The sequence below is a fragment of the Centroberyx gerrardi genome, chromosome 17 (genome assembly GCF_048128805.1).
Source record: "Centroberyx gerrardi isolate f3 chromosome 17, fCenGer3.hap1.cur.20231027, whole genome shotgun sequence".
Taxonomy (NCBI): Eukaryota; Metazoa; Chordata; class Actinopteri; order Beryciformes; family Berycidae; genus Centroberyx; species Centroberyx gerrardi.
Window position 1 is genome coordinate 16511403 of NC_136013.1, and position 25584 is coordinate 16536986.

Genomic DNA, 25584 nt, shown 5'->3' on the forward strand with positions numbered 1-25584 from the left:
CTGTTGTTTTCGTCGGTGCGGCCGAACGGGCGACCGAATTCACCAGGGAAGCGCCACAATGGACGCCGACCGCACGGCTCAGCCGCGGCCCTCCGTTCCACAGGGCGGGAAACAGAGCGCCACTGCAGGAGGGCAAAGGCTCCATTAAGGGCCATCAAATATTCATCTGCCATACGGCACTGAGCCGGTGGCTCTATCCCCTCAGCATCGCACATCAAACCACTGAGAAGATTGCTGCTAAAAACAACAACATAGGAGTGAAAAGCCTTTAGTGCAGAGCTAAAAACAGCTATGATTTAATCATCTTTGCCCCGATTGTAAATCACCAGGCAATACCGATTTTATTTATTGATGAATACTGGCAGACATGACATCTGTATTGGCAAGACGTAAATCACTTAATACACTGGCTACAAGCATCACTACCTGAGCCATTATCTAGTTTGCACAATACATTGATTTGACCAATTGGGCAAATGACCGTTCAATGGAGGGGGCAGTTTGCTTTCTGACCTGCCCACATTATGCAGTGTTAACAGCAAACTAATGGCCACGCGCCCATTAATGAAGAAAACAATGACATCATCAGGCTGACCACATGGATCGATATGTTGAGTTAACTCCAAACTGTCAATAAAAACTCCATCAATGAATCCAACCAGGCCTATCCAGACCAGTATCAGGTCTTAAATGTGTTTAGTGCTGCTAGTGGGGCAGTAATTGCCTTAGCAGGCTAGCAGGCTGGCTGTAATGACGTTAGCAACATGTTAACAACCACAGTGGAGCTTGAGCTGGGTCTCTGGAGGCTCTCACTGCTACATTTGTCAATTTAAGGTCAGCTGCACTTCTGTTTAGCTACAGTGCTATTTGACTCTCTGAGATGTTCCGGTCTTTAGGGTTGTAGTAGTCAAAGTATTTATTTCTAATACATTTATTGCATGTGTCCCAAATGTTGGCACATTGAAGGAAAAATGTGTGCCAGGCAAATGTTTGCAACCTCAGATTATCACAATAAGAAAGGATTATGAGAAACTGACACAGTATCCATATTGATTTTCACAAGTTTTCACTAGGGGGCGGCCTCAACACATTTTTCAGACCTCCAGCTCTTATTCACTCCTCCCGGGCCAGTCTGCTGAGGTCATTTACATTGTGATTTAAGGACACAAGGGGGCCATTGTTACTGTAGCAGCACACACACGTCTGTATGAAACCTTAGCTGTCGCTCCACTGATACACTGAAGAGCCCCCAGCTGGAGGGATCTCACTTCATATCAGCACATGCTAGAGATTACCCCCCTGTGCCCCCCCCCCACACACACACACTCACACACACACGCACGCACACACACACACACACACACATACACACACACACACACACACACACACACACACACACAAGCATGAATTCAAATTAATTTAGTTTCAATAAAGTGATAAGAAAATCCAAACACCACTGGCTGCCACCATACTGTCTACTTTCCTGACTGTGACAGTAAAACTAATTTGTTTTTTCTATTTGCATTACAGAAAATTGTACAGGCCTACGTTGTGGATACCCAGAAATAGAAAGGCTTTGCATAATGCTTCATGTGAGCATCATCCACCACAAAGATGCAATGTAAACTAGATGAAGTACATTTTCAAAAAGAAAATTTGTGTCTTATGTTTTGTAATTGTAGTTATACAAATGTAGTTATATAATTTGTTTTTTGGAGAGTTTGTCTGACTGCACAACAATTTTCTCTTTGTGATATAATAAAGATTAACTTGACCTTAACTATACAGGTTTTCCAGGAGAAATTCACAAAAGACTCCAAATGACTCTGATTCTTCTTTTTTTGTAATTGTTGATAAAAGTTCCATAATTGAAACAGTGTGAATAGTATGAAAAAGCATAAAGAAGGCCAAAGTGTGAAACACAATGGAAGTTGAATGGAGCTTTTAGTATAAAGTATGGAGGAGTAGATCGTAGAGGTCACATTTTAGTTTGATAGTCCAATGCTGATACTCTGCTTCAGGTGACTATAATGTGTCACTAAAAGGTCTACAGAGTGTCAGCTGATACTCACAATAGTGTGGAAATCAGTCTATAGATATTCAATATCTGGGTTAGGGTTAATCTTTGGGTTCAGGTTTAAACATATGGTCAGGGTTGGGTTTAGGATTAGGCTAAAGTCAGGGTTAGGGTTACATAGTCTGGAGAGATGCACCAAACAGACGTGACAAAATTGACACTGCTGAACATCGACTTTTTGTCACCTAATAGTTGAGTTTCAACACTGGATGATCCAGATAAAGTAACTGCAGAGTGAAATATGGCATCACCAGCCTCCTCCACTTCTGCTCACCTGAAAATGCATTCCTATGTCATTCAGGTCTATGTGAAATAATTAGCAACAAAAAGTAAAATATCTTAAAGAGTATAGAGTACTGGAGAGAAAAGTCACAGCACACATGTCCCAAAGCGTAGTATGTGGTTAGATCTAGTTTAGTCTAGTCAGGTTTATTTATATAGCCCTTTATCACAAGCATGTCTCAAAGGCCTTTACATACTCTACTAACCAGTAATCCCTTAAAATAACCTTACATTTTCATTAATTTACATGAATTAACCCTTTAATTCATGCAAAATCCCCTTAAGATTAATTAAGGGAGTTATTAATGGAGGAGACCCCATCGAAACCACCTTAAACACCCCCTTAATCTTGACTCCTTACTTTCTAATTTAATGAAAAATTCAGGGAGACAGGAACTTTTCGATTCATTTCCACTTAATAACCCTGTAAACCATGCACAAAAGGCATGAAAAATCCCTTAATTACTAGTGTCTCTGTGAATCAACCCATGAATAAATCCCTTATAAACTCATCATACTAACCTTACCTTTTTAAAGCTATGTTACGTTTAATGGATAATTAATGTTTATGTAATGGAGAAATTAAGGACATTTCAGGGATAAAATGAAGGGGTTTGGTTACCATACATGTCATATACCATACTACATCATATATACATACTACATATAAATCATATACTAGATCATATACCATACTACATATACATCATATACATCATATACCACACAAACACAAACACAATCACGTCTATGGGCAATTTAGAGTAATCAATTCACCTGACCTAAATGACACAGTTTGAGCTGAAGAAGAAGAATAAGTAGCAGTAATGTGAGGAACACCTAAAGTGTGTTGCTTCATGTACATACACATGAATGTCATTTGCATTAGTAGTGTGTAAATTTACCACTTATCTTCTCATCCATCCCATCATGTGAATAAAGCAGCATCTGAAAAAAATAAAAATAAAAAGGATTGAAAATAAGGACCATGTTTCTTAATTGCTTTATTAACTTTTAATTTACAGACAGAAAATACCCTGCAGCACTTTGCTAGGGAATTCCTAGATTGTCTGGCATCCTTATGACAAAAGTAATACAAGCTGAGTTCTGCTTGTCTGCAAAGAAACCAGTGAATGTGGATGGTAGTCTCAGCAGTACTTGTGAACTGTGCTACAAACAGAAGGACAATCCAGGCACTCCAAATATAGAAATATAATCACGAGGAAGAAAAAATTCTTAAAAAGCCTTTATTGTAGTGGCTAAATCATTAAAAAAGCCCTGAAGCCCTGAAGAAGACCTACAGTGGTCGAAACATGTTGGTTTTTTTAATGATTTAGCCACTACAATAAAGGCTTTTTAAGATTTTTTTCTTCCTCGTGATTATATTTCTATATTTGGAGTGCCTGGATTGTCCTTCTGTTTGTAGCACACTTTTTTCCCCCGTTTTCCAAGAGCACCTGATACATTTTTGATCCCAGCTTGACAATATAGAGCAACCAGTCATTTCCTTTTTTCCAGTACTTGTGAACTACTGCGTACAGAACTAGAGGAGAGACTCCTGCCAGCCCATGACTTATGGTGACTACAATTGTGAGGTGCCTGGCGAAGTAATAGTTGTTTACTGACACAGCCACACAATACGTGCCATGAGAGGTCAGACATGCTTATTTGCAAGGTAAATCACAGAAGATAGGACATTAATTACACATGCTCCAGGAACACTAGGTAACTGTAAAGTGAGTCCGGGAGTTGGTGTGGAGAGCGGCCATGCAGTGCAGAGTCTCCTCAGTCAGGTAAGAATCACTGAAGGATTCAAAATAGATTCTACCTTCAATTCATGGAGATACATAATTTAATCCCATAATGCTGACTCCTTAGATCGCTGTTATCTATGGATGAAAAGCAGCGCTGGACATTTACTCTGACAATAGCATTTCTGCTCTTTGGCTTTTTCCTCAATGGCAACTTATGTGAGAGCTGTGAGTAAATTTAACATAAGATAACTCAAAAGCAATGTTAAGGTTAACTCATTGATAAAACACCTTGACTTTCATCAAGTTTATCTTGATACATGGATAAATAAATACCAATATAATAGCTTTAAGCACTTCTCATACTGGCTTCACAAATAGACTAATATTCAACTTCATAAAATAGGATTTATGTCTGTATTTAAGTGCTGGAATCACCATGGCACATTCGTACAGTGTGTCCTATGGATTATCATGTTTTTTTTTGTTGTTGTTGTTGTCATTTTGTAAATTCTTTATACAGACACAAATGGATTGTGCCCCAGCAAACACTTACTGATAGTGACTGCCATGAACAATGACACGAACCGTAATTTGACATCTACACCTAATTACTCAGGTAAGCTTGATAACACTATGGAGAGATTGAATATAGTCTTCAGCTGAAAATTCATCAGTGAACAATGGTTTCAAATCTTATTTCAGATACCTATCCTCTGGCCAATGGGAAGAACCTCTGCATCAGAGTTGTCAAGGAAAACCAAACAGAAAAAATAGGTATATAAATCAATCATTAACACTCTTCAAGTCCACTAGAGTTCAGTATAGAATGGATGGATTTGAAGGATGTGTTGAAATCTGGTTTGTGTTTTTAGATTGTTGTCACCCTGGAACTTCCCAATGCACATTGGAAATAAGGAAACATGAAGAGACATACAGCCTAACTCTGAATGAAGACACTCTACAGCAACAAGACATTATACTGTGTTCTCAGGGATGTTCTTTTATGCCATCTGCGCTCTACAACAAATCTTCAGGTATGACTAGCAAACCGCCTTTTATTTAACCCAACTAAGTTACAACTGAGCTCTCTTTTGCACTAATTGCCAGTGGGAAACATCTGTGTTGGAAAGTCAAACACATTTGGGATCTAATCAGATTTACCAGAGGATTGTACTGTTGTGTCCCTTGGCAACCACACTGGAGCAGTTTGAGTGCCGGATTTTGAAGCAGGCTATGCCAAGAAGTATTTTTAACCACCTTGAGAAATATCATCAAAGTGATCTAATCCAATCCCCTCTATCCTTAAATAGGTTTTGTGATTCGTGCTGCAACCAAGAGATACTACAAAACAGTCATAATGTAGTTACTGGAATTACTATTACAAATCATAGCTTGTATTATGGGAACCAGAGGAGAGTTGATGTTTTGCACACAAAAGCTGTTAGAGAGTGCCCTCTATTGGTGAAAGTTTTTATCTCCTTTACTGTAACATGCTCTCAATCTCCCACTGGACTGAATGTAGCACCATTTCTTACGCACAGTGAGCGTTTGCCTATTTGAATGAATCTTCTTACATACCTGCTATTGTGTTTCAGCGTTTTTTCTAAACCTTGAAAACTGCACAAGGATGGGTAAACCCACACATCTGTCATAACACTAATCTTGCATATCAGCACCAGTGGTGGTTGTTTTGCCCAGGTGCATGTCTAATTGTGTGTTCTTTATATGTTTAAGGTATGAAGCATATTCGAATAACCCAAAACAACCTGTCTTGCGGAAATTCATTCTATGATAACCAGACTTGCAAAGGTATTTTCATTTGTTTATGAGCTCTTATCATCAATAAACCAAAACGAACATGGCAATGAAATCAAATCCTGTGTGTGTGTGTGTGTGTGTGTGTGTGTGTGTGTGTTGATATGCAGGCACAGACGTTACGAAATTCATTCTTGACGTTTCTTCTGATGGAGACATAAGTTGTGTGAGGTGTAACCAAACATCTCAAGAGCCAGTGGCAAGTACTACTCTTCCCCCACCATCTATTAATCTTCCCCCCTTGGAGAGCAATAATGGGTCCGGCATCAGTGCAGAAAAGGCAGCGTAAGTATCTGAGTTATAACAACTAATGGCAATAAAACAGTAGTGGCACGGAAACGTATGATGTGGTAGTTGTAGGAGTAGTGATGATAACTGCAGTTTGCTGGAATAGACTTTTGGAGGAAATACGGCTCATTACAAAGTATTTAGGAATTAGTGTGTACACAATATTCTTATGTATTTCCACTGCAGAGAGGTCATGGAAAGTCTCCCAGACTTGGTGAAACAGATGGGAAATGCCACAACAGTGGCCATCTCAGCAGGCAATGTCAAAGGACTGATCATAAAGCTCCCCCCAAAAAATCAAACCGACATCATCTTTGGCTTTTCACCAAGCAGCGATAAGATAAGTGTATGTAGTTTGGCATGAGAGTTGTGCAGCATACATAGACTGAACTATTTGAGACAGCTGAGACAAAGTAAATGTACACTACCAGTCAAAAGTTTGGACATTTTTCTTTATTTTTACTATTTTCCACATTTTAGAATAATAGTACAGACATCAAAACTATGAAATAACACAAATGGAATTATGCAGTGACCAAAAAAGTGTTAAACAAATCAAAACTATCTTATATTTTAGATTCTTTAAAGTAGCCACTCTTTGCCTTCATGGTAAAGAAAAGGATTTGTTAAAAAAATTCATATATAGGCATCAACTTCACTATTTATATTTGTCTGAGACACAAATTTCAAGCATTTACGCATAAACCTTTAGATCAAAATGGCTTTAAGAGAGTGAAAAACTTAGCACAGTCAATCAGGTGTGCCAGTGAAACTTTTGGCTGGTAGTGTAAAACATAATATTTAACAAGGTTAAAACACTGCAGTTTCTCTCATAACCACTCTTTTTATTTGTAGATTGTTGAGAATATGTTGGCCTTCTCCCGATCGGTGCATATCTCAAAAGAGGCCAGCGTCAGAGCAGTAAACAGAAATGGCTCATTTGTTGGGGTTCTTCAGTTTCCAGGCATTTCTCAGGTACAGCTTGCTATGTGTATTACATAAAAGAGAACTTGAGCAAATTATACATAATGTTAGAATCATAACTACAATATAAATATAATGATTATATAATTACATCTACACTGAAACCTGTTTGAGGTTTTTTTTCTTGTGCCTACGTTTCACTCTTAACAGGATGAGGAGAACAGCATCGTTTTCAACAATGAGGTACTGGGAATTGGTATGGGAATCCAAATAGTCAATCTCTCAGATACCATAGACATTCACTACAGAAATGTGGACAAGGTAAGAGAGATGTGTTAACAGATATGATAATAATCTTTAAATTGGTGGTGGAAAGAGAGAGTATGCCCATTTTATTTTCATTCTAATACAGAGGGGAGCCAATGTCTCTTGCAATTCCTGGGACGGCAAAGGTAGTACACACATACTTTTAATACACTAATGCCCTGAGTCAAACCATCCACAGCTGTCAGTGTGATAAAGCAAACCCTTTTAAAGCAGCTTCTTCTGCTTTCATAGGAAAACGACCAAAGTGGACCACAAAGGGCTGTCACACCAAGGAGAGCAATAACAGCTTCACATGCCAATGCACTCATCTAACATTTTTTGCTGTGCTGATGGTGAGCTTCTCCCACAAAATAGTTGCCTTGACAATAAGTTATCTTATCATATTACTTTTTCTTAGTATATGATTTATACTTGCAGTTTGGCTCTAACATTGAATGAAACATTGATTTTACCATAGCTATCATAGCTGTAACATCTCACCTCCTTAATAACACATTTGCTTACTTCTCTTACTCAAAACACAGTCACCTCCAACTGGAAACATAAGTTCTTCAGATGTGACATCTCTGACCTACATCACGTCCATCGGCTGTGGCCTGTCCATGATGTTCTTGGCAGTGGCTCTCTTCATGCACTGTGTTATGAGGTATTGAATCACAGGGATGCAACAGCCGCTGCACGAATGTGTGGATTTTATTATAACTTCTGAAAAGCTTTTGCTGACACAAAACCTGACTGATTCCACAGAAAAAGGAAATCGACCCAAGCGATCAAGATCCTGGTCAACCTCTTCATCGCCATGTTCTCCCTTAACTTTGCCTTCCTGATAAATGAGCAAATTGCGAACCTGGGGAACTTTGGCGCATGTGTGGCCATAGCAGCGGTTATGCACTACACTATGCTGGCTACTTTTAGCTGGTTTTTCATAGAGGCTTTCCATTTGTACCTTCAGCTGAGGAATGTCCCTACTGAAATCAAACACTACATGGTGAAGATTTGTATCACTGGATGGGGTAAGAGAACACTGAAAAGATGCCTATGCTTTATGTATTTAATTCCAACCTACAGAGGCATAACAATCAGGTATTATGTGCAATTTTTGTTTCTCTTTAGTCACACCAGCTCTAGTGGTGATTGCTATTGTTGCCGCGGGAAAATATACTTACATGGTCATAAACACAGATGATGGGAATTCTGTGAAAATGTAAGTAATTCTTAATGATTATGAGAATTTCTATTTTCAAAAACATATCCACATTTCTGAACATTATTTTCCCTATGATTTCCAGGTGCTGGATTTCTGACGTCAGTGTCCACCAGGGAGTGAACATTGGTTATTACGCTGTAGTTTTCATCTTCACTTTTCTCGTATTCATTATGGTCGTGTGGCACATTTTTCTCCGGAGTCCCAAAGCGGGGAACACCCAGGAGACCAGCTCCATCAAGACAAACACCTTCTCCATTCTGAGCCTGCTCCTCTTGCTGGGCATCACCTGGGCCTTCGCTTTCTTCAGCTACGGCCCTATGGTCATAGCCTCCTACTACATCTTCACCATCCTCAACTCCTTCCAAGGTAAACTCCAAGTCGGCACATGGCAGCCGCAGAACTTTGCCCATCCACTCTAACTTACTTAAAATTTGTCATGCCATCACAAAAAACACAAAATATGGCAATAGTGCCATAGGAATAGTTATCAGCTCGTTCTGATCTATGTTGGTTTTGCATGCCATTACACGAGCTGGCTGTGTTCCAGATACAGTCTGGGGACTGGACATGTTTGTGACTCGGTTGCCATGTTCTTCCAGGTTTCTTCCTGTTCTTCTACTATTACAACATCAGCAAGACCGTCGGAGAGGACAGAAGCTCCACACGCAGCAGTTCAGGCACAGCTACTTCAAATACCTATATCACGCCTCATTATGCTCCACAACAGTAAACTGACTGTGTACAGTGTGACAGCTATTTGTACCTCAACAGAAAAATGTTCCATGCCTCAAGTTTGACACAAGGGGGCAGCATTGTGTTTTATATGGTCAAGTAGATCCTCTATTGTGTGAGGTGCAGCTAAGTTATGCAAAACTACAAACTCTCTTTCTTTCTCGCTCTCTCCTTTACGAAGTGCCCCGTGTTGTTCAATTCCTGACGCACCCTGATGTGAAGCGGCTAATTTGGTTTACCCCTAATGAGAAAAATACCCATATGAACACTGACAGAGGCAAGGAGTATTCTCCTGGGAGTCACTTGTGTTGATGACTCTCCTCTCTGCTGTCTCAGCCAGCAGAGGCTCTCTCTTACTCACTGCATAAGCCTCCTGGAGAATGCTGTGATTCACTCAGACTGTATTACAGTCCCCCTAAATCAAAGCTTCAATCATACATTGGAATACAGAGAGTAAATGTTTATGAAGTAAAGTATTGCCCTTGTATGAGTGATGTGGTTGTCATGTGGAATGAGGACAGCAAAAGGATAAGCACGCAGTAAAAAGAAGGTGAAGGAAAGTCTTGTCTCTCACAGAGTGTTGGGGGCCGAGCTCGCTAGCTAGCGCTTCGCGTGCCTGCAGATAATTACCTTGTGCCTACAGAGAGCAGTATCCACTGAGCAGGGAGCCTTAACAGGCGCACAAGAAATGAGCTCATGGCTACCTATAGTGATAAGAAGCTTGAGGGCCTGCCGCTATGTTGAAACCATTATGACTGGATTTTACTGTGCATTTACGCCATTTAAAGGAACTGACTAGCTTGGCAAATACATTAAAATGACAATTGTGTATTTTTTTTGTCTATTGTCCATTCATTTACATTTGTTTCTCAGTAGAATGTGTATTTGTATTTATTTATATTCTGTTCAGGGTAACACAACTGTACATAGCAGAGGGAATCTCAACCAGATTCACCACATTATATATTTTTGGCTTAGATACGTATCTGCCTCTCTTCCTATAATGCAACTTTTTAAAGATCTCTTTTCATTGATGCAATTATTTGCCATCTTATTTGCTTGGTAAGGTTTTACTTAGATGAAATTTAGTAAGCATTGTTCCTGGAATCAGTGGCGCGGGACAAAGCGTGCAGACCCTCAGACAGATGTGCAACTGGGTTTGTGAATCAAATTGACATTTGATGTGGCATGTTGAATCAGATCAGGAAATAGTTGGGAGAGAGCTGTCTGCGGAAATGCCTGTTATTGTGCAACGAGGATTTTTTAAGTTACAGTATCCTTGGTGGAAGTAGCCACCAGGATACAGTCTTTCCTTATGCAGAGCTCTGAGTAGGACTGTGAGATCGCTGAATGACATCCAGAGAGCAAAGCTTGTTTATTTATCTATGACTGATTAATCTTCTAAATGACCACAGCGTGCCAGCCAAAAACTAGGGTAATTACTGCCATACACATCTGATTTGTATTGCCCCAAAAAGGCCTTTCATGCAGAGCATAGCAGGCTTCTATGGTGTACCTGTGTGTGTCTGTAAGTGAGGACTCACACCAAAGCTTTCATCTGTGGACTGAGGTTACTATGCTGGCTGCAAGTGCAAATTGCAGCTCTGTGCAAATGATCATGAAGCGCACTGCAGACAAAATGGGAAAATTTCTTGAGCAAAAAAGATCATCGCTACAGCTGTTTTTTTCTGGTCAGTCTTCCAGTTTCAAAATGTCACTAAAGGTTCCCAACAAACAAGTTCCATCATCTACCGCACAAAGATTGTGATTTGGAGTGTTTTACAGCTTTTTAGAAACCATAAATTTAGACAACTGTAAGAGATGTAAGTTAGAAACTGAACATTATGTATGTTGAGCCTCAGGGAACATTCTCTGTAATAATGTCAATCACAATAATTTCAAAATGAGGAGAGTGGAGGAATGCTCAAATTTTCAAGCCATTCCATAAACTGCTTGTTACCAGAGTCAAAATGTGGCCACCAGAATAAAATCTAACATGTGTAGATGTGTTTCCTTTAGTGGAGGAAAATTGAGGAAGCACTTTTAATTGCTCTCAATCTGCTAAGGCTTGGGAGCCAAATGTACAGCAGTGGCTTGGAACGCATTGGCGTTCGTCTCCAGATTTCACAGACAGCCCACTGACACAAAGTACTTTCTTCATAATACTGAAATAATGATGCGGGAAAATGAAGCTGCCGGGGCGGAATTCATCATGGGTGGATTATAACACTTCATACTCCTTGTGAAGATTAGAAAAAGAGGATGAATTCAGCCTCCAAGTAAGCGATTGGTTCTTCTTAAGTATAAAATCTTCAACAAATTAGTCCTTATAACCTGAATTTCCTTTTATCTCATATAGCAGACTGGTATTCTTTAGTAGCACAGGTATAAGACCGCTAATCACACTGTTCTCTCACAGCCAGAGTGTGTGAATAGGGTCAGTTTTATGATGGACATATTTCAGGTGAAGGAAAAGAGGTATTTTATTGTAATGGAGTCTGGGCTGAATCCTGCCTTGTAAAAGCCAAATTGCCTATCTCAAATGACCTGTAAAGCATGAGGTCCTGTTCCTGGAACCTTATGTGTCTGGAGGAAATATGATTAGCCTAATAGAATTAGCCATGCAGTTATATGTATATTCCTTTATTATTTGACTTAATAATATACACTGAGTAATATCTCTACTTGGATCAAAAATGAAAAGGATGCCTATTATCAGTAGCGGTTCTATCTATTTTTCTCACTAACAGAAGTATGAGCATGCCAAATTGACTTTGTGTTATGCACCACTATTTTGTGTTCTTGTCTGGCCCACGGAGCACCCCTCCCCCCGCTCCTTTTTTCATAAGTCCTTGAAATGATTTATTTCCTAGTAACTTTGCTCGTGAAATTGATGTGGACTCGGGGCCTTTGTAGCGTCTGGTTTCCCTGCTGGCTGCAGTAAAATCAGGCTGAGGTCCAGGCGCGGGGCAGCGCTTGCGTGACTGCAGAGTGGGGGAGCACCGGCCATAAGTCTCTGTGCAGGGGCACCTGCGAGGGTCCCGCCTCCTCGCATGTCACGACGTAGCCCCAGACACACAGCATCCAGGCTGATAGATTCGAGGGCCCGTAGTTAAGGGTGTAGATTTATGAGGGGCGGTTGCAGCGTGTCAGAGAAACAGTGTTATTCTTGCAGTGAGCACGAAACGAGGCCTCTTCCTACAGGAAAGCGGGGAGAGAATCGAAAAACAACAACAACAACCCAAGGTGCTTTCAGGTTACTGGCCATGACTGGGGGAAACGCTCCAATTCAGCAGAAGGGGCCAGATGGCTGCAGATGCATATACAGGACTTGACTGAGATGAATTGTCTTGCCTGGATCCCCCCCTCGAGAACTGGAAGTCGGTTCTATGTCTGTCTTTACTGTTCATCAATAACTTTCATCAGCTTGGGTGTGGGGAGGTGATGGGGTGAGGATGAAGGGTGAGGAGGGATCACCAAAGGGAGGAGGAGGGGGGAAGTGCTGACCTGCGAAAGCATTCAGATTGAAAACTTGACCTCTGGATTTCAAGCTTCTCCTCCCCACCGGGGCCTTTCTCCCCTTCTCACGTCATGCGCAGCAGCAGGGAGGATCATTCCCCTCCGTGTCACGTAACGGGCTTCTCTGTGTCCCGCCGCAGCCGGGGGAAGGCATTAACTCTTTTTGAGTCCGTGACCTTGTAGCAGGTTCCCCATAACTCACTCGCTTCTGTAGGAACCAGCGGGCGTGACAAAGCTGAGGGACTCCCATACGTTCTGATCTGTCAATTATATGTCAGTGTTCATCACTACCGCACTGTACAGCTGTAACATACTGGTAACTATTGGTGTCCCACCGCAAGAAATATTGCCAAATTAAAAATGTTGTTCTCTTCAGTGTCTGCAGTATCTTCTCTACAAGTAATAACAGATATTGGATGGGACTTCTATGATTTCTCGTCCCTGTGCACTGTCTGAATAAAACAACTGTGAAATATAACTTTCAATGCCAGCAATGAAAGTTATATTTCACAGTTGTTCTATAGCTTTACGAGCTGAATGAACAAAAACAGTTGTCAGCATCTGTAATTTCCACATAAATATTGATTACACGTGAGTAATGTATAAAATTTCCAGAGTAATTTAGATGTATGACTCCAGTATATATCTGTCATGATATCATCCTTCTCATTTATAAGACACTGTTGCCAGCATTTTCTGTCTAAAGTATTTCCTCATTGGAGTTGGATTTTAACAGACCTCATAACTACCAGTTTGGTCCCGCACTTTAGAGACATGAAAGCCTATGGTTAAGAAGCTAAGGCCGTCTGGATCCTCTCACACTGTGCCTAGTTTGCCTGCTATTGACTTGGCTGTCGTTTGGCCTTTAAAATTCACACTTGGTTAAGTCGTGGTATTTGCTTCACACAAGTGGTGTAGGCTTTCCCACAATGACGAAGAATTTACTGGAGGGACTGATTCACCCGCTGGTTTAATGCTACAGAATTACGATATCTTCACAGGTAGAAAATGAACAACACATCTAAAAGGGCTGCAATTAATGCTATTATATCCCCATGTGCTGTGGATTGGTACTGAAACACCAAATATAACTCTTTTTTTTCTGCTTTCATTCCCATTTCCCATGTCAATTCACTTCACGATTAGTTATTACATTACGAGACTAGCATTGAGAAAAATGATCCTGCTCTCCTTCTCATGTCAAATCCCAAAGGCAAGACAACTCTCTGGCGTGTGTGGGGTGTGAGTGTGTGTTTCTGTGTCTGCACGCAGAAGTGCAGGCATGCATGTGTGTGTATGTGTGCATCCTCTTAGCCCACAGGGATCTGATTTCAGTTAAGCCACATTATTGCTCAAGTGTGGTATTCTCCGACTGTGTTTCTTCTGCCTTGTTCTTCTTCTGCAGAGAGACCTCGATCACTCTATAGCGCGGTCTTTTACACATCCAAGTGTGAGAATATATTCCCCTACGTAAATAAACTGAGATCTCACGAGGAGAGAAATAAGGAAAGCATCCATTCTCATGCCAATCCTAATCAAATCTTGTTTGTATCTGTGTGTTTGCGTTTGGGTTAGTGGCAATTTAATGTCAGGGACCACCAGAAACGTTTGTTTCCTGGAACAGCAGAGGAAGTTTTTTTTTGTTTTCATCTTCTCCATGGCTCATTTTTAATGTCTCTCGTTTGTCATTTATGGAAGTCTCAGAACATAAGGATGTGGCTCCGCTAAGCCCTCCGGGTATTGTCCCAATATGGGTCCAGCTCTTTCACAGAGTGGTATCGGACAAACCGCACAATTCGGGCTTGATGAGTGTTCATTCGGAGTAAATAAATCTTCTTAACATGTTGCTTTGAATGTGTCCATTAAGTGCTTGTGATGAAACATGGGCTTCACCCCTGTGATGCTGCAGTCGGTCAATAATGACATGTTTTAGAACATCATGTGAAATTTCACAACTCTGCGAAGATAAGTCATATTGACTCAGAAACCAAAAAGCAGTCTGACTCTGCGGGATCCTCGGTGTTCCACAGCTCCTAGTTAGAGTGTGGCGTCTGTGTTTACAGCCAAAGCATGGCTTCCAGGGTCCCGGGCCAGACAGCTCCAAGTGATTCCATCCCAGCAGAGGTATTGACTGAGGCGGTGGCAGAGGTTAATCTGGAACATACTTGTGACTATGTCGAGCTGTGTTATCCTGCTGTCCCAACCTCCCACTTGATTTATGGGCCTCATCTCGCTGCTGTTCGCCATGTCTCTTCTCTGACTTAAAGGATTAGTGGAAGTGACGTCAGCTGGGTTTCCCTGCGCCTCCACTCATACTTTTCATACAGACTTTGTGTGTGTGTCTCTCTGTCTGTGCGTAGGTCTGTGTATGCGTGCGCTGTAACCTACCCCAGGTGGAATCGCTATGTGTTGACGCAACTCCGGCAAAATAGTCCCCACAGCTCCACTATACTATAGTGGTGTATTCTTAGCACCGGTCCAATCTCATTCTGCTGTTGTGTCGAGCTAATGATAGTCCACTAAACACTGTGGAGAGTAAAATCAACACAGCCAGTGACTGAGAAACCCTGCCTGGATCCAGGGAATTGGGACCACATGTGCTTACTTGCTGCTCTCTCCTGCCTTCAATGTCAGTTCTCCATTTATTTAGTTATGGCACAATTTAGAATAGCCCACGTCACGTCCACGATGACAGCACCCGTGCCTGCTTGAGTGTGTCACTTCCTGAGGTTGTGGGATTTCCACTGATTGCGTGAAAACCTCAGAGGAGTTCATGTCTTGGCCTACTCTTAAGGACACCTTGTGCTGTCACGTCATTCATCGCACAGCTCCTGTGCCTTGTCATGTGGCATCACATTCAGTCAAAACAGAAGTGTGTCACGCTGTCCTCTGTGAAAGCTAAAATGATGATAAGAGGTGAATGTGTAGGAGTATTATTATCGCCATGGCGCCATGGTCATTAAGAGGCAAATACAGGTCAGTCAGGGTTCATCGGGGACGAGACACTTCACTACTCTATAGCTGTGTGCTATCAAACTGCGTCATGGTTTATGGCACTTAGAATAGTTAGAGAATAATAGAGAATAGTTTTCTACAAATCATGCCTGTTGTTTGTTGGCAGTATGAAATTAATAAAAGAACATAAAAGTTCACACCTTAGCTGTGAATTTTCACACAATTCCCACATTCTTCTTCAGGTATTCAGAAAGACTTATATGTTATCCCCACAAACGTGTTGTGGGACTGTACAGAGTCTGTACTGGTTCAGTAGCCAAGGCTGGAGCAACCATGCAAATGCACGGAAACTCGCCTGGCATGAATCCTATTCTGCATATCCGTGTTAGTCCAATCCCATAGTTCCTATCTTTATTGGTATACCCATTCACAATACAATGGAGGGAATTTGGCAGGAGAGAGTATGTACAGAGACATGAATGTTAGCGTGAGCATTTGTTGGATTACATCAGTGGGAACAAGTGAAATCTCCACACACTGCCACGATCCTCATGCTCCCTTTCTTCGGCACTCTCTATGGACGGCAACCGGAACAGTAAACTCTGAGTGACCTGCCTGTGCATGTCATTCCTCAAAAGCAGTTACAGTGGGGCATATTTCCCTTTGACCGGGCAGGAAGGTCACACACTCAAATATACCAGCCGCACACACGCACAAGAACACACAGCCACACATTAACACGCACATGCTCACAAATGCAAAGCGCAGAGCTCTTGCAACTGAACATGCTCATCCTACCATCCCCCCTTTTGAGTAAAGATGATCGCCCCCTCCCCTCATACACACACACACAATACCACCACCAACACCTCTGCCATTGCTCTCCCCTAAGCTGACCCCTCCCTGAGCCTGGTCAGAATGTGCCTTTCACACGGGCAGCTGGCCAAAGCAAATAAACCAGCAACACGCCAGCTAACGAGGGCGTGAAAGGGGTTAGAGGGGGAGCTCGCCGGGAGGTGCCAGGAGTGACAGAGGGAGGGACATGGTCACGCAAAGAAAACAAGCCCAGCAAGAGCGAGCCAGCCTTCTCACGCAGGGGCCCAGACGTGTGTCTTGTCATGCAACAGCCGCCCCATCAACCCAAATTAGGGCTGACGGAGGTAATAAAGCGAGGGAGCAAAGGAAGAGAGAGAGGAGAGGAGGGATGAGCAACCAATCCTTCTCCTCAGAGAGACTAAAAACGAAAGGGAGGATATATTGGTCACCTTTTAGCTGAAGACTCTCACACAACAACTCTGGTGGCCTCAGTGTACCTCAGAGTGGCAGGTTGTCTGCACGACAAGGCCTCTGCCTCTCACTCATTCGTCTCATGTCCTCAGTTAACATTCCGCTAAAAGTAATCTTAAAGAACTTTGAAGAGCTGTCTCATCAATTTTCCTGTAAGCAAAAAGGTGTATAGTAAAGTATAGTGCAACTATGGCAAAGCTCATTTACTTGGCCACACGCAGGTACTCTACTCTGAATCCTACTGCCAGCAGCCCAACTTTATGTTCCATGATTTTCATGGTTTTCCTAAGTAAATGTATCATGCTCAGATTCTATGTTTATAAATCCCAAGTGGCTGCAAGGAATCAGAAATTTACTGTTCATAGATAATACAAAGCCATTAAAACACAGTAACTAACTATAATTTAGGTGAAAATGTAACTGTGTTGTGTCTTCCCTAATCATAGTTAAGATAGACCCTCAGTCCCTGTATATAGCTCGGACAACAAACGCAAACAGCAAAGAAGAAGGAGGACCAGAGATCATTGATGAGGCCAGTCTCCCTCCACCGGGAGGTGATCAGATGGTCTGAGGAGGGATATGTCAGCTAGCATAGGTGGTCCGTGCCAGATGTGAGGTGTAGGGTGCCTCTCAGCCTCTGAGACAGCATATGGAATACATTGTGCATGAGGGACTCCTCCGAGACCGCTCTCTCTGAAACTGTTTGGTTTGTGAGGCAGCCCCCCTCCTCTCTACAGAAACCATGGGATTGAGAAATGTATCACCTTCAGTGGTGGGTGCAACGAGGAAGAGGGGGAGAGGAGCAAGTAGCAGGACTGAGGAGTGAGGAGGTCAAACTTTAAGGTTGTTTGTGTCTGGGTCTGCCTCCATGGGACGTCTGGGGCGGGCATGACCCACAGAAAACACGTCTCAGATAACACCATTCATGTTGTTATCTGTTGGGGTCATAAGCCTACACTTAACAACATGTTTGAACTTTGAAATTACTGCAAGTAAAATTGCTAAATAATATATTGATTAAGAGTGATAAAGTTCTATTCTGTTCTGTCTATATAATTAGAGTAATCTTAAAAGAGCTTTTATTACACATTTCATTACACATAAGAACGTGTGACCTCTATTTTTTGGGCCATTCTGTAAGGTCTGTGTGTTTTCAAGATGACTTTCTTAATTCAAGGTATTGTGCACAAAATATGGGATTCACAGTCTTCAGATCTGCCTCAAACACAGTTCCCTCCCTGCAGTTGGTACAGCAATGTCAATGAATTACCAAAGCGTATCGAATAGGGAGGAAAAGGCATATCATCCCCTATGAAATAGAGGGCCGACGTCAGTATTCATTGCACATGTCTGTGAAATTGTTCCCAAACAATGACAGAGCGCCACTCACTCCAGCTACGCCTGCAGGGCTTCTTTTAAAGACCAGAGAAAACTGACTCCATCGTTCCCCGCTAATAGTAGTTTCTTTGGGTTTGTTCTGCAAATTATCTGACAAACTCTTCAGAGAATCAGGACCCTTTCACTTTCTTAGATACCCTTTTCTCCACCTCCTTCCTCTCTGCGCACTCTGCTCAAGACAGAGGTGACAGGTTATGAGTTAAAATATGAGGTATATCCACTTCAGGATGCTACAGATGACAGGGTGAAACACCCACATGATGGATAGTGTTCCACACTCTCCAGTGTGAAATCTAGGCCCGGGGCTAGAGACAACCATTTCAAACTAAGCGATGAACAGTAGATACTTTTCTCTCTGTCAGTGGAGACATTCTCTCCCCACACAATAGGATCACTAAATGGCTATTAGTCTGCTAACAGCTATGTGTTTACATTCCCCTACAAATGACTGCAGCACCAAAAAGAACATGCCTTATATAGGCACAATCCCAGCCCACTGAGTATTTGAACTTGTCTCATACCTAAATATAAGAGAAGGCCAGATATGATCATTGTAAATGGTGATTTTTCTGTCTAGACCCAGCCTGAAATTCCTGACCGCAAAAATAGAGACTCTCAGGCTGACTAAAGCTTTGAGGAAAGGTAAGATGATATAAGAGCTTCAATCATGCTAGCAGAGACTTTGTTACACAAAACAGTATGTGTGTGTGTGTGTGTGTGTGTGCGCGCAACTGCTTGTATATAAGCATCTTTGTGCCTGCTCGCATGCATACGTATGAGTATGCATGAGTGCTTGGGTGAAACAGAGTTTCAAGCAGTCTCAACTGTTTGACTGTAAAGAGCTGAAAAGATCAATGGTTCCCAGTTATTTCCACATGGGCCGAGCCACAGTGCGGGCTACAGTCTGAGATGTGGTGAATTACAGAGAGGATGAGGTGGACCCCAGTGCAGCTGGGACTCGCAAACATGCCAGAGTGAAATAATGCCTGGAAACTGAGTGGCGATTTGTGTGAAATGATGCTGCGGGATACATGTGTTGCAGAAATCACATTTAGCACGTAGATAGTGTCTCGACCTGCTCTTTTGTATCCCTTAGGACAGTTTTCATTCAGTCCAAAACGTGAGTAGTCAATGGTCAGGGCAAAACTCTGGTGCGCTCATTTCTCTTCAAGGCCCAGACTGAGTGTTATTAGATATATTCCAATATAAAACATGCTGAAAAAGGCAATGACTGACTTTAAGTCTTTATCCTGCCTCTTGATTGCTTCTCCAAGTCAGGCAAGAGAGTGGTATAACTCTTGCTCAACTTAACCAACAGCAATCAACAGACAACACCACCACAAAAGAACAAGGTGGAAATCCAAATGGACAAATGATCTGGGAATAGTTTGTTACTTGTAGGTCAGAGGACCCTGTTTGATACTCTCAATCATCATCTGCGTTACCTAGAAAACACACAACAACAGAACAAAGGGTCTGAGGGGATCGGCCCTGGACAACTTCACACAATCAACCAGCTGAGAGTTGCACTGCTGTTCTCCGCCTTCTGGAGCACAAACATGTTCTCTGGCGCAGAGAAGCCTTGACCCACTGGAAATACAAGGAAGTCAGGGCCATCCCTCACCGAGAGCCAAATATGACAAGGTGCAATTTGAAGAGCGTCTGAGGGCAAGAGAGGGTGCCAGAGTTGTGTCATCCTCATGGATCACAGAGCTATTTCACGTCAGCTCGCTCTCAGAGCGGTAATCTCTACTTCTGTATTCACGGACAGATGTGTAAACACTTCAGCGGCTTGTTCCAGCGAGGAGATACTTGCATGACTACGGTGTATATCGCTGTTGTCATGTGAAAACCACGTAACTCCAAAAATCTGAACTTTAGTTGAAGGATTACATGTCCTCTATGGGTTGAGAAAGTTCTCTGACCTCTTGGGCTTCTGAAACCCTTTCAAAACCACTCGGATAATGTAAAAAATGCATTGTCATCAGGGTAAAAAACAAGGCTATTTTTCTTATTTCCTGAAAAGTTGACATTTTGGAAAACAGCGACAATATAAGAAAAATTGTCTCTGTTACTCCAGCAGCAGCTGAATTGGAAAAACCACTGAAACTGAACTAAAACAGCTGAGCAAGTTAACAACCTTAGAAAGTTTTGCGAAAGATGGAACAGACAGAGTGGAGGCTCGCTCCTGACAGTGACAGTGATGGACCTGAACATGTTTGGTGATCCAGAGAATGGACAACAGGGTTGCAGTCCTGAAAAAGTTGTATGGTGGGGAGCTGCCTGATAACAACGTAAGAGACAGGCTTTATAAATGATCTATCATACTCCTCATTCAGTGACACTATGCGTGTGCAAACTGCTGGGTCCAGACTGCTGAGCTTGGGAATGAAGAACCTCTGGGACTCTGGCAAAATCTGGATGGTCGCTTATCAAATGTATCAGATGTAGAGAAACAGAAGCAGACGAGTTAGAGAAGGATTTTTAATCTTTGAGAGAAGTGAGACGCGGATTACGCAAAAGGGGCTGCAACTCAGTATCAGTAAGATGTCCCTAATATTTCGTACATTCAGTGCATTCCTAAATATCGCTTCACAATATAGAAAAATGATAAATGTTTGCATGGCAAGACTGGAAAGCAGTCTGCAGCAGTCACAATATAAAGCGATTCCAGTGAATTCCCTGGCCTTGGTAAAGATTCTGCTCTACAGTAATTACTTCACAATTTACAGTCCCAGATACGCAGGGCTGTGGTGTGCAAATGAGGCGTGCGGCACATAAAGCACACAAGCCTACCAAAAGGCCACCCACGCACACTTATTTCACACTCTCCTCTCAGACAGTACTGCTTGTTCCCACTGCAGAACACAACGGCTTTCACACATTTTAAACATCTTGGCTAGTGCAGTACTATCTACACTGCCAGTCAAAAGTTTGGACACTTTATTTTTTACAATTTCCACATTTTAGAATAATAGAAAAGACATCAAAACTATGAAATAACACAAATGGAATTATGCAGTGACCAAAAAAGTGTTAAACAAATCAAAACTATCTTATATTTTAGATTCTTTAAAGTAGCCGCCCTTTGCCTTGATGGAAAGGCAAAGGCTTTGGAAAGACATTATAGGCATCAACTTCACTATTTATATTTGTCTAAGAAACAAATTTCAATTTTGTCCAAACTTTTGACTGGTAGTGTATCTAGTGTGTATCTACAGCATAGACGAGATAGATAAACTAAATCACAAAGGGGGACGTTTTTCCAGTACTAATGATGCGATGAGACAGGCTCACCAGTGAGACTAGGACCAGGACTGTGCATGAACTCTGCCCTCAGAAACTGTGTCCTCGCACTGTGGCGATACCATGCGAAGGGGGGTAACCCGACCGCTTGGTGACCCGGCTTCATTTTCAGGATACTAAAATGCAGCGAGGTGCTCAAGCGGAACATATGGAGGTGCAAAAGAGAGGGCATCACGGAACATTATCCGCCCAATTACACAATGAGAAGAGCGACCCGCTGGTAGTATCCATACTGCACGTAATGTTCAGTGAGCCACCGGCCTCCCGGCCCTGATCAGACCAGCTCAGCCTCCCCACCTGCAGGGATCACAGCCTGGGACAGTCTGTCTCAGAGACAAAACAGCTCGTAAATGCGTGAGTCACAAAACAGCATATAGAGAAAAAAAAGGAACATCCTGTCTCATGTCCAAAGACGAACAACCTGCTTCATGTCCTATCACAGCAAGCGGAGCAGATGCTCTGCAGATGATGTGATTGTTTTGGGTATCAAGAGACAAGATGCTTTCATGGTTAACCAAATTCAAGAGGAGTTTGATGGGGAGGAGGAGAATGTATTCAAAGCAGTTGCACGCACTGTATTGGAAAAGTAAACACACCAACATTTTGCACGTCAGCTTCTCATCTTTCTCAGCAGTCATTAAAATACCAGGCAAATCTCGATCTCACTCAGCAGGGCTCAAGAGTGCAATGATTTGACTATGAACCATACTGTACTCTGCCTCCAGCCTGCATGGCCTGAGCTGCACATGTTGAAAAAGATTAGAATGTGTCTGTACAGAAATTGGGGTAATTGTATTTTTAGGTTACATTTTGTTTTGGTATTAAGTACATATTGTGATTATTGAATGACATTAAATAATGCATTTTTCAATTGTAAAACCTGGAATTATTTTCTGCTGGTATTGCTGCATTCATACTTTAACTACCTCCACTGACCAGACATTGTTAACAAACAAAAAGTTATTAACTTAATTTCTATGAACCTCTGATATGCATTTATTTGGTGCTGTTGGAAATACATAACATCTTTAATATTATTTTGTCCTTGTATGCAAATGTGCAAACTTATGCCTAGTTAGAAAACATTAAATGCCATTTTAATATCTGCTAAAGTGTTGTCCTGTCATACTCTACATGTTGTCTTCTTTTTTTGTAAATATTTGCTTTTCATTCTAGGCAGCCACTAATGACATCTGGCCCGGGACTACAGATGAAAACTAGACCTTTTAACCAACTCTGGCACATTTACACAAGAGTTTATTAATGTACTTTGTCCCTGTCAAATCAACTAATACAATAAAATAAAATAGGGTTATTTTTACTGTCAGTGGAACAGCTCCAAAGAACATCACAGACTAGAGTCTTGTTTCTCTAGTTTCCAGCTGTGGGACAAATTTGTCCATGTACACAAATCTTAACCTATCCGACATCATAGGGACGGCACAAGTGATTTCTGTTTCAAGGTGGATTTTCACTTCAATTTCCTTTGCAAGTCATCAAAAAGAGCATCTCTTTACACAGCCAGTAATGTGCTGCAAAGCCACTGAGAAAAAGTCGGTTACTGACAGCTAATGACGGCCAACTTAACTGCAGGGAAATTTACGACAGCATTTAGTTTAAATTTTGGAATAGGTGTAATAGGTGTGATGGATAACACCTCTTTTGTTACGTTTGTATCAAAGATTAATTGCAGAAATGTGAATACTTGAAATGTGCTGTGGTCTGTTTTGTCTCATACTGAGACGTTTGCGTAGCCCTGTCTGAAGCTAAGGCATTATCCCAGCACTTAAAATGTGGTAAATGTGGTTTAGTGAGGGCTGAACTACTTTGACAATGACCAATAAATAAAATACTTTGAGACAGTTCAGAATTGTATTGTGCGTTTTTTGGGTTAACCCTATGTATGATGGATACTGAGTGTAAATCAAAAGTGTGTTTAGGGCCGCCCTGGTGGCTCAGAGGGCAAAGGTCACAATGAACTCTTAACAGTACAGCGCTCATCTTCCCTGTCTCTCTCCACTGTACAGCAGATAAGCCATAAAAGTGATATAAAAAAGAGTGTGTATCTCAGGGGTGATGGATGACAGATGTTACAGTGCGACCTATAGTAGGCCTAATCCTACAATAAATTTTAGAGGAATATATATGCTGCAAATAGGCCTATTACAAATCCGAAAGCATGCATTTAATATACTGTAGGTCAAAAAGAAACAGAAAAGTAAAAAAAAAATACCATAAAGTAGGAGGAGGTCACTAACTCACTACTGTGTACCACAGACACACTATAAGTCCCTATAGGAATATTATAGGAATATTATAGTGACTTTTCTTTATGGCCCCCAACACCAAACTTGCCCAACTCTTTTAACTTAAATTTTTCCAAAGATAGGTTCACATAGAATGCAAACAATTTACAGATGTATGAATGTCATGTGATATTCACTTAAGATATTAGCCTATATAGGCGCAATAACGTCTAAGATACACGGATGGTTGTGCTGAAGAGACAGAGAAGAGATAAGAAGTTCAAATAATTTTAAGGGGCATCCCTAAAGAAAATTCACAATTTTTGTCCCCTATGGTACGTCTATAATATTCCTATAATATTCATCTAAGGACGTATAGTTTTTCTTTATGGAAAGTGGGGAATGCGTTATCAACTGTGTCCTACGATCTCTCAGCCTAACTTTGATGAGCGAACGGAGTCGGGGTCATCTGGAAGCCATTTCTACTTGTGCTTTCTCCCTCGTCTCATTTTAATCTCTTAGCGCACCCCCCCCCCCCCCCCCCCCCCCCCCCCCGCTCCCCCCCCCCCCCGCTCCCCGGGGAAGCCGGGGTTCAGTGACCGAGCTCCGCGCACGCCAGGCCGGCATGGCACGCAAGCTCATCCCCGCTCCGCTCCAACCTAGCACGCAAAAACTCAACGGGATAAGAAACAAATATCCTTATACTGTACATAATACATGGCTCCTGTCCTGGGTGCCACATTAAGTGAGGATATATCACGCACGCAGCAGTCTGCGTGCGTCATGGTGAGGAGTGAGCGTGTCCTGTCCACGTGGAGTGTGGGGCGTCACATTGCCATGAATATATAGTCTATTCCTATAATATTCCTACAGGAACTTAAAGTGTGTCTGTGGTATATAGTGGTGAGTTAATAGTGACCTTATGAACTGTTTTGTCTCCTACGGTACCACGATAATATTCCTATGATTTTCCTATAGAGATTTATAGTGTGCGGTATTCAAGAGTGAGTTCATACTCATACTCATACTCATACTCATACCACGAATGGTGTGATTGCAGGTTTACACTGACGTTTCCAGTGGCGCATCCGAGGTGCGCAACCCAAATATTTGATCTGGAAAAGGTTAATTGCGATAGCGCCCTGGTTTTCATTTTTTCCTTTTAACCTTTTGCATATTTCAACATGTTAAAGAAAAACACAGACTGGAAGAGGCATAATCGCCGGTTAACACAGCAAACACGCAAATGGGATCCTGTCATTCCATTGCAGTAACTCCAGGTAATTTGGCACTCAGCCATGCTTATGAGGATCCAAACCCAGGCCAAGCAAGGGAAACAGCAACGAGTCAGCTGAGAAAAAGAAGAAGAAAAGAAGATAAACCTTCTAGAAGATAAATCTTAATCCATATGTGTGTCTGGCTAATAAAAAAAATGCCTCCTTTCCTATGATGGATATCTTGGAA

General features: G+C 41.9%; 1 protein-coding gene across 1 annotated transcript; it reads left to right on the top strand.

Annotated features, from left to right (window-relative positions):
- The first annotated feature begins 4127 nt into the window (after positions 1 to 4127).
- Positions 4128 to 10240, top strand: LOC139912437 (adhesion G protein-coupled receptor G3-like). Its single transcript, XM_078289332.1, has 17 exons — positions 4128 to 4155; positions 4241 to 4341; positions 4637 to 4732; positions 4819 to 4890; positions 4989 to 5150; positions 5851 to 5925; positions 6042 to 6216; positions 6406 to 6565; positions 7075 to 7194; positions 7354 to 7464; positions 7556 to 7595; positions 7702 to 7802; positions 7995 to 8116; positions 8218 to 8483; positions 8584 to 8674; positions 8760 to 9043; positions 9277 to 10240. The coding sequence occupies exons 1-17, from the start codon at positions 4130 to 4132 to the stop codon at positions 9405 to 9407; spliced, it is 2133 nt and encodes a 710-aa protein (XP_078145458.1). The 5' UTR covers positions 4128 to 4129; the 3' UTR covers positions 9408 to 10240.
- Positions 10241 to 25584: the final 15344 nt, after the last annotated feature.

Bases quoted from the DNA above. Each gene is read 5' to 3' on its own strand.
- LOC139912437 (XM_078289332.1), top strand. From the start codon at position 4,130: ATGCAGTGCAGAGTCTCCTCAGTCAG. The intron at 5,151-5,850 runs GTATGACTAGCA...TATATGTTTAAG, and splicing joins GCTCTACAACAAATCTTCAG to GTATGAAGCATATTCGAATA. The intron at 6,217-6,405 runs GTAAGTATCTGA...TTTCCACTGCAG, and splicing joins ATCAGTGCAGAAAAGGCAGC to AGAGGTCATGGAAAGTCTCC.